Source organism: Octopus bimaculoides, chromosome 3 (assembly GCF_001194135.2).
Source record: "Octopus bimaculoides isolate UCB-OBI-ISO-001 chromosome 3, ASM119413v2, whole genome shotgun sequence".
Lineage (NCBI taxonomy): Eukaryota > Metazoa > Mollusca > Cephalopoda > Octopoda > Octopodidae > Octopus > Octopus bimaculoides.
Window position 1 is genome coordinate 116,819,223 of NC_068983.1, and position 17,314 is coordinate 116,836,536.

A 17,314-nucleotide genomic window follows, 5' to 3' on the forward strand; every position below is an offset into this window, starting at 1 on the left:
GATCTAAGCAGCTTAATTTGGTGTTGAATGCGTTCTTGCTAAGAAGGTTTTTTGTGGGAGTGTTGTCTTTTTCTAATCTTTTCACCACATAGAATCGTTGAGATTCTTGCGGATGCATAGTACAGGTAGTTGAGATCTGTAATATCAACATCATTAGCTGAAATTATATCCTTAAGTGCAAGGCGGATTTTACCAATTATTTTCAAGTTTTGGTTAGAATTGCGAATTTTGGGGAGAGTGTCGCGTTCATTCATACTAGTTTCTTTAATTTTCAGCCATTCAATCATGCTGTACTCTTTCACGATAACTTTCTCTCACTCTTACTTCTTGTTTCTGTTGTGCCTGTAATTCAAAGGGCCAGCCTTGTCACACTGTGTTACGCTGAATATCCCCGGGAACTACGTTAAGGGTACACGTGTCTGTGGAATGCTCAACCACATGCACGTTAATTTCACGAGCAGGCTGTTACGTTGATCGGATCAACTGAAACCCTCGAAGTCGTAAGCGACGGAGTGCCAACAACAACATTCTTATAGGTATATATGTATATATGTATATATGTGTATATATGTATCTGTGAATATTTATACATGCGTGTATTCGCGCAAGTGAATGTGTATGTGTATGTGTTAAGCTGGTACTGTTATTTTAGAACTGTTATTTTATTATGCCTTATCATCTCGCGCAGCGTAATGGTGGACAAACAGCTGACAAAGAAGTGACTGAATAGATAATACGATTGATATGATAAAAATGCATATGAGTGTGTGGGATAGAGTAGCTGTACAGGGAAGGGAGAGTAGAAAACTAAGCCAAGAGCTACAACAGTCTAGAGTTTTCTGTTTTGTACTATTATGTATATTAAATTAACTATTTAGAATGTACCTTTAATTTTTCTTTTGTGCATTATGTTAATAATATTTTATTAATATTATTTATATTTGCAGGAAAATTTCGTTATCTCTAATATTTTGGATCGTTCCGTTTACTCCGGCAAGCAACATGTTCTTTCGAGTTGGCTTTGTTATTGCTGAAAGAAATCTCTACTTACCCAGCCTTGGCTTCTGTATAGCTATTTCACTTGGCTTCTGTATATTACGAGAAAGTCACCCACATCGGTCGCAGGTTGGTCACTTTCTCAATCTATATAGTATATGCAAGCCCTTGTATATGCAGAGATTTGTTTATTCTTCCCTGTTCAACTTAAACAAGAAATGCTGTACCATACTATTAACAGATTCTCTTTTCTATTGAGAGCTTTAAACACTACTTCAAGACAAGGAAAACAGATTAACCCAAATCATCTGCTGTCATTTCTTTCCGTTTAAGTTACTGTAAGTATGGCAGCTCCTTAATCTCTCAAGAAAATTTCGTTGATATTACACATACATACATACACACACACACACATTTAATTTAGCAAATGTTGTGTTCGAATGTATGCACTTGTGTATACGACTATTGTAATGTAAATCTGTGGTACGAATAAAGCGTGACATAACATGAGATTTTGAATGTACGATTATTGTGTGGCAATGTGTATACATAGATTAGCAAAAATGCATGAGTGTAGGAAATATATGCATGGGTGCTTATCTGAGTATATACTGTGGTGGTGTTAGTAAATATTACAAAGCATACGTCCACTCTAATCCAAAAATTATTGTCTGGAACATTTTTCTGATAGTAAGTACAATTGATACGAGACTGGATATTTGTACTTTAGCAGATGATTACTTGTTCACGACAAACTCGTCAAACAGTCATTGATGTTGTTATACACGCCTCAAAACTATAAGATGCTTCTTAGAGTTGCTAGAAAATTCAAGTGTTGAGGCAAGCCTGAGTGATTTGGCGTTGTTATGTCGAACATGTAACAAATTTGCCCTAAAATGACCAGTCAATTTCGGGTAAAATTTACTTAGATGCAATAAGCCACAAACCTAGCTGGCCATGTGGTACAGTGTACGGTATTTTTGGAGGTGCGTGAAAACATAATCAAACTGAATTACAAACTAGCTCCATATTGTCCAGTGATGGTTTTGATGAAGGAAAGAGGAACATACGAACGACTCAGTTTGTGTTTTATGGGTGATGACGAGAAGCTGACTTATAGGCTTACAGGTTATTTACAGCGCTATTGCAGTTGAAGAAGTAAAGATATGTTTCAGAAAAATGTGAGACTCTTGTGTGAGGAGAGTAGAAAAGGTGGAATTTGAAGTATATTGCTAGCAGAAATTTTCAACAACCAGAAATTGGTAGGGATAAAAATAAATTCATTAAGGTAGAAGTGGCAAGGAGTACTGAGCCCATGTGTGGTGTTCCAGAAAATATTTGAATACTGCGAATTCCACTTGATGTGGTATAATATTATAGAGGGATTTTAGATGCATCATGAAATAGATGGGAGAAATCAGGAGGTGGAGTTGAAGAGATGGAGCACGTGATTGGTGACACAGAAAAACTGGAGGTGCTACCGATAACAGTGACTACAGATAATTGTGGATAATAATATACACATAAAACACTATGCATTTGCAATTTTTTTCTGCTATGCATTTGGATATGTACCTAATATGTACCTATCTTCTTATCTACGTATGTGTTTTAATTACGAGGAAAAGGATAATTCACAATTTAATTTTATGTGTTTACAATGTGTCTGACTCATTACTTAAAATTCTTTGAAAAATTTAGAACAAATATTCAACTACCTTTGGTGCCCATCCAATCGCATATATCCTAATCACTTTATAGTGTCTGCAGCGTTCAATCTTTTATCTATTACAAATACTGTTTTATACGTACACACTTACGCGCACGCACGCACACACACACACACACACACACACACACACATGCACGCATACACACACACATATGTATGTATGTACGTATGTGCATATATGCATATGTGTGTTCGAGTATGTGTATACTAAACTAAAACGATTATTGATTTTTATTTATATCTTCGTAATACGGTAGAAAATCTGATAAGCACTTATTCGTTATATTATTGGTTATAAAATGTTTTTATTCAGGTACTCAACAGAAATTCAGCCAAAATATCCCGAAAGTTTTCAAAGACACGTCAAAAATTTGAGTGATGTCGCTGCGTTTGGCAAAAGTTTGTCATATATTTGCATCTATTTAATGGAAGCAAAATTCATATTCGTAACACTCACACGTGGAACTTATTTCAAATGATTGGAGTATTTCTTTTTAATTCAGCAATCTATCAACGTCAAATCGCGATATAGTACATTTATTATAATGGTAGTAGAATTTTAATTGTTGGAAACACCTAAACTATGTGCTTACTCAACTTTGATATCGCGTACATACAAATTAGCGAATAGTAATTATTTCTAACTACATAAAATCTTTGGCGTCAGATTTGATGCCAATGATTTTTATACATGGTACGATTGAGTATTTAACTTGTTAATTGTTAACAATTTAAAAGAATATTCATCCAAAATATTTGACAAAGCAACTATCGGGTAAATATAGACTATCCCAAATTTTTATATTCTTGCTTTGTATATGGCTGGAAAATTACATCGTGTTAAGCTGGATACAATTCTGTTCATATAGTCCAGTTCTTCTCCAAGCTACCGATAAATATTTCATATCAAAACTTCATTCTTAACTTTGGGTACTGCGAACAAATGCAGCAATAAACATGAGTATAATGCTGATGTAAAATGCATTCTTTGAATATATTTCCAAAGTATTGCGTATTCATTGATGAATGTGGGTACAACATTTGAACCAGGAAGTCTTTTGGACGAGCTTCTCGAGGTGCTCCTGTTCACTGAGTTGTCAACCGTCAGCTTGGGAAAAACTGCAAATCACTTTCGCGGTGATGATAGTAGAGGATATCGACTCCTTACTTGTTTTTCTAAAATGCACCCTAAATGTTCAATAATAGTGAGATCTGAGGATTGTGGTGGCCAGATAAGATGTTCAACTTCACTACAATGTTCCTCGTGCCATTCAGTAACAACTTTAGCTGTGTGAAGAACTGGTGCATTATCATCCTCAAAGCAGTTCTGCAAACATAGAATGAATTTGATCAGATAAAATAGAATGAATTTGATCAAACATAGAATGAATTTGATCAAACATAGAATGAATTTGATTAGATAAAATGCTTAAATACTTGACTATTAATTCTGCCATGAAGGGAAACTATTGGGCCGGCAGACTTCCAAGATATAGCCCCCCCACCCCAGATCATCACAGATCCTCCTCTATGTTTAACATTTGGAAGAAGGCAGTCTGGGTCAATTGTTTCTTTTTGCTGTCTCCACACATTTACAGCCGGTGGTCAGAAATAAGGTAACGGATGACTCGTCCGAGAAAATAACATGCTTCCTCTGCTCTTGGGACCAATTCTGTAGGTTTTTATTCCACTCTAAACGCTTTGCAATGTTTGTTTTTGAAAGTAGTAGTTTTCTGATTGCAGACCTCCCGTGAAATCCGGCTTTGTGCAGTTCCCGGCGAACAGTTTTTGTGGAAACTGGGTTCTCGATATGATCATTAAGCTCTGCAGTAATTTTAGGAGTTGTATTTTTGTGATGCTTTCTAGCAATTCGCGTAAGAATCCGACGGTCTCTATCTGAAAGTTTTGGTTTTCTTCCGGAGTTTTGTTTCGACGAGGAGATTTTACCCTCTTTCTCATAGGCTGTCATTACTTTCGAGACAGTACTTCTTGATACACCAAACATTTCAGCTGTTTACGTTAAGTTAGCGCCTGCTATACGAGCACCAACAATTTGACCTATTTGAGAGTCCGATAGATCTGTCATTTTAATGAATTTTAATTACCTTTTTCTGATGATATCTGAAAAGAAATAGCAATTTTAGCAAAGCACTAATAATAAGTCAAAAAACATAAGAATAAACAAGCGTTCGACGGCTTATAAATATTTCAAAATTATGATGCTCTGATGCCAGGTGTTTCCACTATCGTGTCCAACCCCTGTATTTTTAGAAAATCATTCTAACTAAGCTCACAGTTCAGTGGCGAATGAGAAGTTTAAGATTGATACTAGATATTGTTAATGTTACGAGCACGCTTGTTTAATGTAGAGGAGAGTGAAAAGACGTATGCTTTTGTCGTAGAAAATTTACCCTACCATGTGAGGTTGTGTGTTTTATGAATCTATTCAATTTTTGGCCTTTCTTTTTCTCTCGCTCTCATGTTACATATTGTTCTACTAATACTACCGACCACGATATTTATAATTCTCAGCAGATATCTAGAGCTGGTGTCATGCACCACTCAGCACACTATATCATCTAATGCTACATTTTCTCTGTTATTTAACGTCCCTCTTTCCCTGACTTTATGTTTTTTCATGATTTTGCGACCTTTGTCTTTAAATTTACTGGTACATAATCTCATTTCACAAAATATTATTTTTCCATAATTTGAAAATATCGTTCTTGTTTGGTTTCGTTAGTAATTGTTCGAAGTTTATCTGACTTAGATTAACTAAAGTTGTTTTTCTTCAGTTCATGTGCGTCTATTTACTCCACGCATGTATGTATGTATCTAAGTGTGTAGGTACATATCAGTGTGTTTTGCTACCAATATATATGCTCACTAATTTGCCTTTATTCTTTAGTTATACACTTGTGGTGTCAACAAGGACTGAAGATGAAAGTATTCCTAAAATCAATATCTCCTTAATATTTATGAAGTGTCTCGATGATATATTAATGTAACGATGTATAAACACATTGCTGAAATATAGCCAATGCTTCATATCTTTATTAGGTCTTATCAGAATGTATAAAATATTGGATGTATTTTCCCCTATTATTATCGAGGAAGCAATGCATTATCTTCTATTACAATCAATTGCATTGAGATAATAACAGAAAACTTAGTTCCAGTTTAATTACTAGATTATTTGTGAAACTAATTCTTTGTAATTTAGATTTGTGGGTGGACGATAATTGAAACAATCTTACATCATGCATATATTAACGCTCATAATTTACTAAGAGGTCATTTGTTAAAAGTTTGATGATTTAGAATTCACTATAATTCAAAGTTCTAAGATCGTCTTATATAATACGGTAAATCACTTTTCTCTAACGACCTCACTTATCTTGTGTGTGTAAAAGAACTTGTTTTACTGTACATGTTTACAATGCATGCTTACTAGATGATGAAAATACTATTTTAATAGTCTAAGGAAACCAATTATGTAATTTAGCACATTATAATTTGACAATATACATATCTGTTAGAATAAAGCAACACTCGTGACGTTAAAAATAGCTCAGTGTGCTTGTGACATGGAAAGGAATGTCTAATGAATTGTGGAAACAGGGATTCAGATTTAGTTCCATAACTAATCGAGTAAATTTTTGATTATTTTTGTTCATGGTTTCGGTTAGGAGTAAGAACTAAGCTGACGACATTTGGAGGTTTTCCAAACAGATCACATTCGTGCAGCTGATACTCAGGTTTGAAGAACTGCAAATTAATCAGTGTGTAAATGTGATGCAGATAGAATTGTAACAAAGAACGTTTCAAGGTAGATGATAAAAGGTCTCTCACCTTAATAAGCTACTTAGCAGCTACAACTACAAGTCATGTATTTTCATCTTGAAGTTACGCTGTCCTTAGAAACAAAAATGTTTTAAAAATTGTTTAATGCTGCCATGATAAATATGTTTCTTTGCAAAATGCATATACACAATGCATATATGAAGAAAAAGCTTCTTCCAGGTACCTTCTGTAGCTTCGGTGGATTGCAAGAAAAAACTTAAATAGGCCAGAGATTTTAAGTGTCATTATTACTAATTACCTTTTAGTGTCTCAACTTCACAAGTTGCTTTCTAAAGAAAATACCTTGGACTCGAACTATAACTCTCCACTTCAAAACCTGAAGTGACACCCACAATAAAATACTGAAACCATTTTTATTAAATTGATTATGGGAAAATACCATATTACATCTTCGTTGGTAACAAAAAAAAAAAAATTCAGATCTTTTTTTCTCAGAGAACATGAAAGAATGATGTCAATCAATAATTAAATTCGAAGAAGGTATCATATATTGTTCGCTGAGTGTATCAGCGGAAGATGCTATAAATATTTAGCAGATATTGATTTTTGGAAATGATTTTAATTTTCTTTTGTTGTTAGAAATGCATATGGACTGAAAATCGTATTCGGCAAATCTCTGGAGAGTAAACGTACGTTTATTGAGAAAATATATTCCATTTTTACACACAGGTAGATTATAAACCTACCTACCTACCTACCTACCTACCTACCTACCTATCCACTTACCTATGTATACAGGTATGTATGTATGTATGTATGTATGTATGTATGTATGTATGTATGTATGTATCTATCTATCTATCTATCTATCTATCTTTCCCGTCGAGACAGGTTTTCAGAGACCGGATTAGCACGCTAGTAGAGAGGGCTTTGACGGGAGCCTTCATCAACAACAGATGATGGTGGTTTGACCTCAAGAGAGCAATAAAAGCCGAATCAATTAGATATAGCAAAGCGCTGGCGATAGATAGAAACAAAATAGAGGGTGACCTAGTCAAGAGACTAGAATAGGCGATTAGAAGTGGTATCGCGTCCAACGTATTGGCGGCGAGGTTGGCCCTCGACCTTACACTTCAACGACAAACACGAATGAAAGTTATCTATCTATCTATCTATCTATCTATCTATCTATCTATCTATCTATCTATCTATCTATCTATCTATCTATCTATCTACCTACCTACCTACCTACCTACCTACCTACCTACCTACCTACCTACGTATGTATGTATTTATATTTGAAGATTCAGCACATTATATATCTTAAATATTCACATGTGACTTAGTCTGAAACTGAAGCAATTACATGGCCATTTTACCATATTACCCATTGAGGAACACCAAAAGCTATAAAGATTTATTTTCGCATAATTCAGGAAGTGAAAAATTTTCGTAGTACTTCAACAATCAAAATTATTTTCTTTCAATACAAGGGAAATGTCATTTCAAACGCATTAGTAAGTCAACTGTTCGGAAATTGGAGGAAAACACGTTATGCTATTTTTATGATATGACTCATAGATGAGACTGCAACAAAGCAAATGCTTACAATTTTTGCTTGCAACTTATCAATATGCTAAACGAATCGGTGTGATGTTGTCATGTAGTTATTAAATGAAAATATCTGTGAATAAACGACTACCCTTGTACAGGCAACGTAACACTCATTTCAGCTTTTGAATGAAATTGTCTTCAATGTAATTGCAGTTGGTATGTAAGTGCATAATGATCTAGTTGATGACTAAAATTTAAATTTGCAATATCATTACCAGAATACGAAGCAAATCCGCTAACAGGGTATGATCTACGATCGTGAGTTAAACATTCGATTGCAAATGCATGAGTAGTAAACATTGTGATTACAACTGTAAATTTAGGCATAGTTGTTGCACTCCAATATCTTCTCTCGAGGCATTTATAGCTATGAGAAATTACAACTCTGTAATAAATGAAATGTAAATAAAATAATAGCTGCCCTATAATTATATTTATAGGTATACATATATTTATATGGGTGTATATGTATATCTATAGACACTCACATATGATAGAATTCATTTTTGAAGGGAATTGTTTAGAAAGTGATCATGCTTATTGTTTTGGGTGTAATTTTAATCAATCAAAATCTATTAGCGTCCATTGGACTATAATTTTGTCATATATTATTACATCTGAATCAATTTAACTAACGATTCCCACATTGTTATGCTAATCACCATGCTATATCTTTTGGACAGCTACTTTTCATCTTATAATATAAAGCTTAGAAAGAGATCAAGAGATTTAACTTAAACATTCACATATCTTATTAATGTGATAAATAAGAATACTTAAGAGAGTAAATATTGTCTATTAATTAATCTAATTAAGATATGAACAATTAAAATAGTGAACATTAAACCTATTGCTGATGACCAGCAATATTTCGTTCCCACTTTATAAAAAGTCGCTAATCATCACACTATTTTCATTTGGCTTCTTCAAAATAGTTTGGCTTCATTCTACAATAAAGGGAACGTCATGCTGGATATAAAATATAGGGTATTTCATACACATTTCATGAGACTATTGGGAGGAGCCGACTTTATTATATCAATTGTTGCAATAAGGGAAGGAAGCATCGTCAAGTAATCGCTAAGAATTTTTACTTGAGTAAAATTATACAGTTATTGATGCAAGAGGCAATCACTTACTGAATGGATAATTCTGTTCAAAAACTACTAGTAAATGCATCATCGAAATTTAATATATCTTCTGAAAATTTCAGCGGTGAAGGATATTATTTTTCCACTTGTGTGTGGTACACTATATTACTCTATTATTTACGATATCTTGTATTACAATTAGGCAATTCTCAAGTTTTAGCTGGTATGAATAGAGTTGAGCTGCTTTTAAATACTTCATTCTTTTTTTTGCTTGCATTTTTGATACACAACACACACCTCTTTCCTGGACGCATTTTTGTAAATTTATCTGTTAGACATGTAGTAGGTCTTTGCGTCAATTTGATATAGCAATTTGTTATTTCTAACAGGGAAATTTTGATAAATAATCAATCGCATTAAATTGACTGAGTACAGGAAAGCGTGATCATTAAGAATTTTCCAAAACACAACTAATCAACTGATGATGTCAGCATTAAGCTCACTCTTCAAGCTTGCTGATTGCGAAGTTCTGCTTGCAAACAAAGAAGAAAACGCTGTGAACGTTACCAGTAGTTTACGTCGGTCTCAAATCCATTATCAGCTACGTGTGTCAATAATGACATACAGTGGCTCAAGCGTTTTGAACTGCTAACAACTCGAAATTAAAAACTAAGGAAGATGTTACTATACTAACGTATTTCACATTCACTCTCTCTTTTTCTTTATATCTTCCTCTCTGCCTTTCAATTTTGCATTTTCACAATGTAATTGGTCAAATGAATTTCACTACAATCTTTTTTGACGGGTAATTACAAATCCATACAACCGTTACGTTAGTTATGAAAATAATTATCCTTCCATTCTCTGTGCTTCTCTATCGGAATCTCGTGTCCAATATAATGTTTTTGACGATAAACACATGAAGATGAATCACAAATTCTATTTCTCTTTCAACTACATGATCATTTTGTTGTTAAAGTTTCATAACTTCCGAACAGAAGATATTTTTGCAGAAACGCCACATAAGCCAGGGAAGATCTGAAGGAAGAACAATAAATTTATATTGCAAGTAGTTAATATAATACTGACGCAGCTTGTTTATGCTTTTTTATATGTTTTTATAGGGTTAGCAAAACTGTTTTAAACATTACCACTCTTTTTCGCTTGGTGAGAAAATGTCTACTCTTTAAGAGGAATGAAATATATATATAAAAAAAAAACGCCCTACACGTTATAAACATAAAATGTCTGAAAAAAGCAATCCATATAAATTTTTTAAATGGACACTTTTACATTGAGATGCACAACCGAAATTATATGTAACAATAAATAATATGATGATGATGTGGGAATTTTTTGTCTGGAACAATGAAATTTTGTATCTTTGATTTTAAGAGTCATAAATATTTTTGAATGCATTAAAAATTACAATGTGTAAAGAAAATAATATGTACTTAAAAAGTGTTGCCAACGTGCAGATTATTTAAGAACGAAAATCTATTTCGTGATAGATTAAAAAAACATTTATTCTCTCCTATTCAGTGTATTTCTTTCATACGTTTAGTTTTCTAGAACGAAAATTTGGTGTGCATAAGAAGAAAATATTGTTCGCAATAAAATCGTTATCACACTCCACCACACACACACACACACACACACACACACACACACACACACACACACACACACAAACACACACACACACACATATATATATATATATATATAAAAACACAGATGCTTCTTATACATATAAAATCTTCAAAAAGGAGATAATTTGTCGGTACACGCAAAAGAGGAAATTTGCATTTAAAACATGGAAATACCCCGTTTGCCGACTAGGGAAAAATAATCGTCCATATAATGAACACTGACCCTTTTAGATCCAACCGGAACCGATCTAAAGTTGATAATTCCTTCTCGCACAGATGTACTGTTGTACAGTAGTATTTCGTTTCAGTTTTTTTTGTTTATAACCTAACTGATAAAGTATTTTCAAATTTCTAGTTGTAGAGTCTTATGTACCGTCAACCAACGAGTCTGACGAGTCGCGTATACCGCTAAGGGGCTTTGTAGGTGCGAAATGAATATTCACTCTCTGACCGGCCATAACACACCTTCCGAGTTTTACTGCTGTACAGTTTTAGAGTATATATATATACATACATAAAATCAAAATAAGCAACACAGATTTTAAAGATGATTGCAGTACGCATGTTTCATGCTACTCTATTTATTTAAGTAATGCAAGCATTACATTAAATGTAATATGTAGAGCAATCTTCAGCTGCACAAAAATGTAGAAAAATTACTGTAATTATATATATATAAGTGTGTGTGTGTGTATGTGTGTGTGTGTCGTACAATTTAATTTCAGAAATTCAAATATTGATAGTGTTTGTACTCAGGATTTTGTTTTGAATATACGTAATACTTTTGCAAGTTGTCGATATATCAAATATTTTAGCTGTTTGAAATGAAGTTTTAATTATGCATTGTTTATTGATGTATTTAATTTTATAATGCACGTTACCAAATTATGAGTGTCTATTTTCCTTGAACCTGTGTTTTCTGATCTTTTCACACTCTGGCACATAATTTCTGCAGCATAACTTCTAGTAGCGTCATGACAATACCCTCTGAGGTTATGCATTTATGTATGGGTTCTGCAGTTCAGACTATAGAGGTCTTTCGATTAATATGCATGATTGTTCAATTACTTTAATCTTAATTTCGTTTCATGTTTTGGTTTCCTGTATTTGTGGGTTAGCTAGAATCTTTTAGCATCGATGAATGTCACATTTTGAAATATGCTGTTGTCATACTGAGCGTTCTCTTATCTAACAAATCTCTATTTATCCTTTTTAATATCTTTCATAAAAGTGCTTCGGTATTGGTTCGGGAGTAGCCCCTTTTCATAATTTCGAATGATGAGGTCAAAATTGTTCGTAGCTCCTGTACAAATTGGGATTCGATATCTTTGGTTGTATCTTGAAAACTGAATGTGTTTTAGATCGAGCTATATCTCAGTACGAAAACCACACCGAATAATATCTACAGATTCATAAATGTCATACAAATTTGAAGTCAACTCGTCATAAATACATGATATTTGAAGTCGACTCGTGTCCAAATAAGATCAATTCCTAAACTCGGTGAGTCCAGGCAAGCATTCCGAGGTTTCAATACGTTTCTGTGTGTGAGTTTGTTTTGAATGGATAAAATATTGCTCAACACTTAACTTACTTTACAGTGCAATTATCTATAAATCTAATGGCACAACAGAGATTAAGCTACTAGAAACCAACTGCATTTCAGATTTCGTGTATGAGTTTACGTTCTCCAAAAAGAATGTTCTAACGAGAACTAGGTATCCTTCGATTCAAGTGGTTCACATTCTAATTAATCCCTAGCTGAATCCTTAGCATGTGTTACTACTCCGGATCAGAGCAGACCTGGGAACAATATTGACTCATAGGTGGTCCTCAAAAGCGTTGAACCCCGTACCAGGATCTGAATATCAGATAAATTTTACTAATTACACTCAAGATAAACATACATACGCCAACATCTACACCCAACACACACACATACACACACACTCACGCACAAGCTCACACACATATACGTACGCATATATATGCATGCATGTATATATTTATGTTATGTCAGGTCAATTATGAGGCTCTAATAAGTGCTACTGGTTAACATGGAATCCAGTAGAACCTGTTGCATGGCCGCGTTGTCGGCTACTAAACCGTCACCCCTGCCAGGCTACCCTGGTGAGGAGGGTTGCTAGAAACCCATCAGGATTTAAAACAAGACCTGTTGAAAGGTCGGATGAACCTAGTGCAGCTTCAACGGCTATCTAGCAATATCACGGGTACACAGAAATTCCGGGATGGTGTCCGGCGTGCTAGAAAACCACTGGGAGTGAGGCATCCCTCAGCCTCTATTGAAGCATGTCTTTAGAAGAAGATCACTTTAATATAAAACCCGATATGCCGGGAATGGCATTGGTTTGTGCTAGAAATCATGGCGCTCCCACATCTCTGAGCCTGCGACTCATATTGGTACCAGACATCTCGCACTGGCTTGTCTCTAGATAATGTCAAAAGAGTGGAGAGAGTCTATAAAGTGTCGTGCAAGTGTTACTAGACCTAAAACTCTGCACAGGCATTGCTAACGTCTGCTCGATATGAGCTGCATATTTTGTCCTGATATATAGTTATTTTATTTTAAGTATATATGTATCTATTTTTTTAGTATATATTTATTTAATTTTATTCGGAAGTGCTGCGGCGATGGAAAGGGGGAAAATATGCAGACCTGACGGGTTGGAAGTATGTAGTCAGCGACCTGCAAGTCGGCGGCCCATGCTAGATATAAAGTCGTCTCCTTGTCGCCAAAGACAGCGATAGGATTCGGTTGCTGCATGGGAGTCTGAGCAGCTTCATTTGGACAGGGCACTGCTCAATCGGAGACCGGGGAGGTTCTAGAAAAGGCAAACCAAAAATCGTCTTTTTTTTTTTTTATATCTGGTCAATTTAGCGCGACTGACGGATTTCCACCCTGCGCTCGAAAAACAAAGAGACTTTTTTAACATTCAGTTTTGAATAAATATATATTAAACTATGCCATTTTTTTTTATTTCAGATTCTTAAAACAGCAGCTGTATGCCTGACTTTTGTATTCATCGTCAGGTCTCACCAGGTCAGGATCTTTCACTGATTTCTCCAAATCTTTTAAAATAACAATAGCGTTAAATACAGTCATAATTTTTCTTGTCTGAATACATTTTTAAAAAACAGTCTTTAATCTCATATAATATTTATACAATTTACCCTGAGGAAATGACGTTTAAACATTGAGTCAGTTTTAAACTTTCTTCACAATCACTGTTACAAACGTTAATAGTGAGGATTTTTTAAAATTCAGATATCATTTATAAACCGGAATTATAAAAGTTTTCTTTAAAGACTATACAGATAAAACTTTATTATAATTTTGTTTTGAAGAAACTTTTCATAACAGCTTTGTTATTTTGGACACGAAGAAGCTAAATTTTAATATAGATATTAAAACGGATATAGAACAGAGAAAGTTCTTGTTAATTTGGAGACAAATTGATATAATTCTTATGGGGATAATGAAAATAGATGTAAAATTAGAAATATGTAAAAATGTATTCTTATCAATACATCAAATTCTGAAATGTTAAGTTCCTGCCAAACTGTATATTTTGTATAGTCACAAAAAGTACTTCCTATTTGGGAAACAGTTAGACTGAGCTGAGCATGGAACATTTATGTGTTAGCTAAACATGTTGGAAACGATAACCAAATGTCCCTCAAACTACGTATTGCTGTTTAAATAAATTATTTTTATGATTAAAGTGATCCCAAATATGGTGTCTCTGTTGTGGGGTACGATTGAAATAAATGTTTCTTGATTATAGATAGCTCCGCTATATGCAGCAGTAGTTATACAAAAGAACGGCTTATGATTTAGGTGCAGAGCCAACAGTTTTAAGGGTGGGTGATGATCGTGAAGGTAAAAGCTAATGCTTGTGACAGTGCTTTATAGATGCAAAATCCCCAATAAATTTTCTCCATGGTTTTCTTAAATATATCAGCTATAGCAACACAGATGTAAGGAAAAGATTCAAGCGGAGAGTGTCAGCATTATCGTTTGAACTGATTTAAAAGGAAGGACGCATTTCATAATAAAGGCCTAAATATATAACTTGAAAAGAAGGTGAGATGATTAAAACGGATATACTTTTATCTGTAGATCTTATTGATCATCGAGGCCAAGGAAGCAATACTATAGGCGCAGGAGTGGCTCTGTGTGTGTGTGTGTGTGTGTGTGTGTGTGTGTGTGTGTGTGTGTGTGTGTGTGTGTGTGTTTGTGTGTCGTTGTTTGTCATCCCTTGTATCGCTTGACAACCGATGTCGGAGTGTAACTTAGCGGTTCGGCAAAAGAGACTGATAGAATAAGTACTAGGCTTACAAAGAATAAGTCCTGGGGTTGATTTTTTCGACTAATTTGACTCCAGAATGGCCGCAGTCAAACGACTGAAACAAGTAAAACAGAAATAAAAGAAGAAGTAGGGGATAGGTTTAAGAGAAATTTCGTACTACTCTACCACCTGGCATAGTATCATATTCGGGTTTTGGGTAGAATACATTAAAAAAGATATGTGGGAGAAGTGATATTTGGAAAGTAATTTTTGGACTGAACTGAACTATGGGGTAATAGGGCCAAATTACTGCACTAATTTTCGAAGAACAATTTTCATTTGATGGAAAACTAGATTCATTACAAGAGGTTTCTAACAGATATTAAAAAGTCAAGTTCTACTTTCACGAAAGAAAATATCAGTGGTTCAGAAAGGGATCTGCTAGCTAGCTTGTTTTAAAACAAATTGCTAAAGAAATGAAAGCATACAATATTAGAGAAATGTTGGTGAAAGCTCATTGCAAAGAAATAGTGCAAATTATGTTAAGGAATAAGGCAGCTAATGAAATCAAATTCAAATAATACAAGATGAGAGAATATCTATGAGAGATGAACGTAAGAATCTTTACGTTCCTCAAATTGATAATATGATACAAAACTAGAAATAATCCTACTTATTGAGGAATACAATATGCGATATAACCCACAGGAAACTAGGGGTTATCATTATTTGTAAGATTTATTCTGTTGCATGGTAATGATTACGTATTAAGATTAAGGGCTTATGCATATATATAAATTAGTGTACGTTTTTATACACAAAAGAGATGACCTTAACAGGACACCTTACATGCTGGAAAGGGCAGTTAAAGCCCAAACCACGAATAAGAGTAATTTCAAAGGGAATGATAAAGAAAACCATTTCAATATTTACCCTTATACTCGAGTTTCAACATGAATGTGAAAATAAAATAATTTGCCATCCGTGCATCATGAGTAAGGGTGCTAAAATTAATGTATATTTATGCAACACTGAAGACACACGTTGGATCTAGTTCAAAACGGGGACACCAGTATTTTCTTAACGAAACACTTTGAAACTTGGGACACTGGTAGAATGTGTCATATAAAACATCTTTTTCTCTTAGTCTTCTTAAGAAAAATTATTATATTGCAATTTATTTCATGTTAAAGTTGTCGTATTTCTGTAATTTCAACCAATGACTGACGTCCATTCAGCCGAATACATTAAGTGCTGACTACGTAAACAAGCGATTCTCAAACGATTCAGGCGGTGATAAAATTATTATTTCCTTGTCAAAAAATGGCTGAAGCATATTGGCAGTAGCTAATAAACCTTTCTATTATAGGTACAAGGCCTGGTTTTTGAGGGAAGGAGCAAGTCAATTAGGGTTAGGGTTAGGGTTAGGGTTAGGGAAAACGAACACACGTGTGTTGCCTCTCTGCAAAATGTCAGAAGTAATGGAGATTAAATACGCTTTACACCGCTTAAACTGCCAAAGGAGTAACTATAAACAGCTGAATACTTGTCAGTGATTGGTTGAAATTATCGAAATAAGACAATTTTTTACATGAAATTAATTCGAATACAAATTTTTTTTTTCTGTTCTATAACACAAAATAGATAAGTATACGAAGTTTGAAAGTCTTTCGGTACCAAAAACACTACATAAAACATAAATGAAAACTGGTGCCCCCGTTTTGAACTAGATCCCACACGTTACAATCGTATACATTATAATTTTTCAAATCCACCGCGCAAGCGCATCTACAATCGGCAGCAAATAATAATAACAATTAAAACTGCGTACCGATGTTCTTCAAAATTGCGAAATTATTATTATGAAAAATAATAAGGGTAGAAAATTTAGAGGGGTTTTAATTGCCATTTCCGGTATGTAGAGTGTCCTATTTTGTGTTTAAAAACGTACACTAATTTGTATGAAAAACATGTTGTCTATTGACTTTATCACGCATGCTGGCCACCGGTAGAATATTTCTCTAAATTTTCTACCGTTATTGTTTTTCATATATACATATATAGGCGTAGGAGTGGCTGTGTGGTAAGTAGCTTGTCTACCAGCCACATGGTTCC

At 34.2% G+C, this 17,314-nt stretch overlaps 1 protein-coding gene across 6 annotated transcripts in view; it reads left to right on the plus strand.

Annotated features, from left to right (window-relative positions):
* LOC106881053 (protein O-mannosyl-transferase TMTC4) overlaps positions 1 to 17,314 on the plus strand; it is a 300,747-nt gene that overhangs the window by 189,040 nt on the left and 94,393 nt on the right. For all 6 annotated transcript variants that reach the window (XR_008263718.1, XR_008263717.1, XR_008263716.1 and 3 more), the window contains 2 exons: positions 948 to 1,125; positions 13,894 to 13,950. Coding sequence is in view for 3 of the 6 variants with exons in the window: in XM_052966480.1 (XP_052822440.1) it covers positions 948 to 1,125; positions 13,894 to 13,950 (235 nt within the window). In the remaining 3 variants the exon portion in view is untranslated. The remainder of the gene's footprint in view (positions 1 to 947; positions 1,126 to 13,893; positions 13,951 to 17,314) is intronic.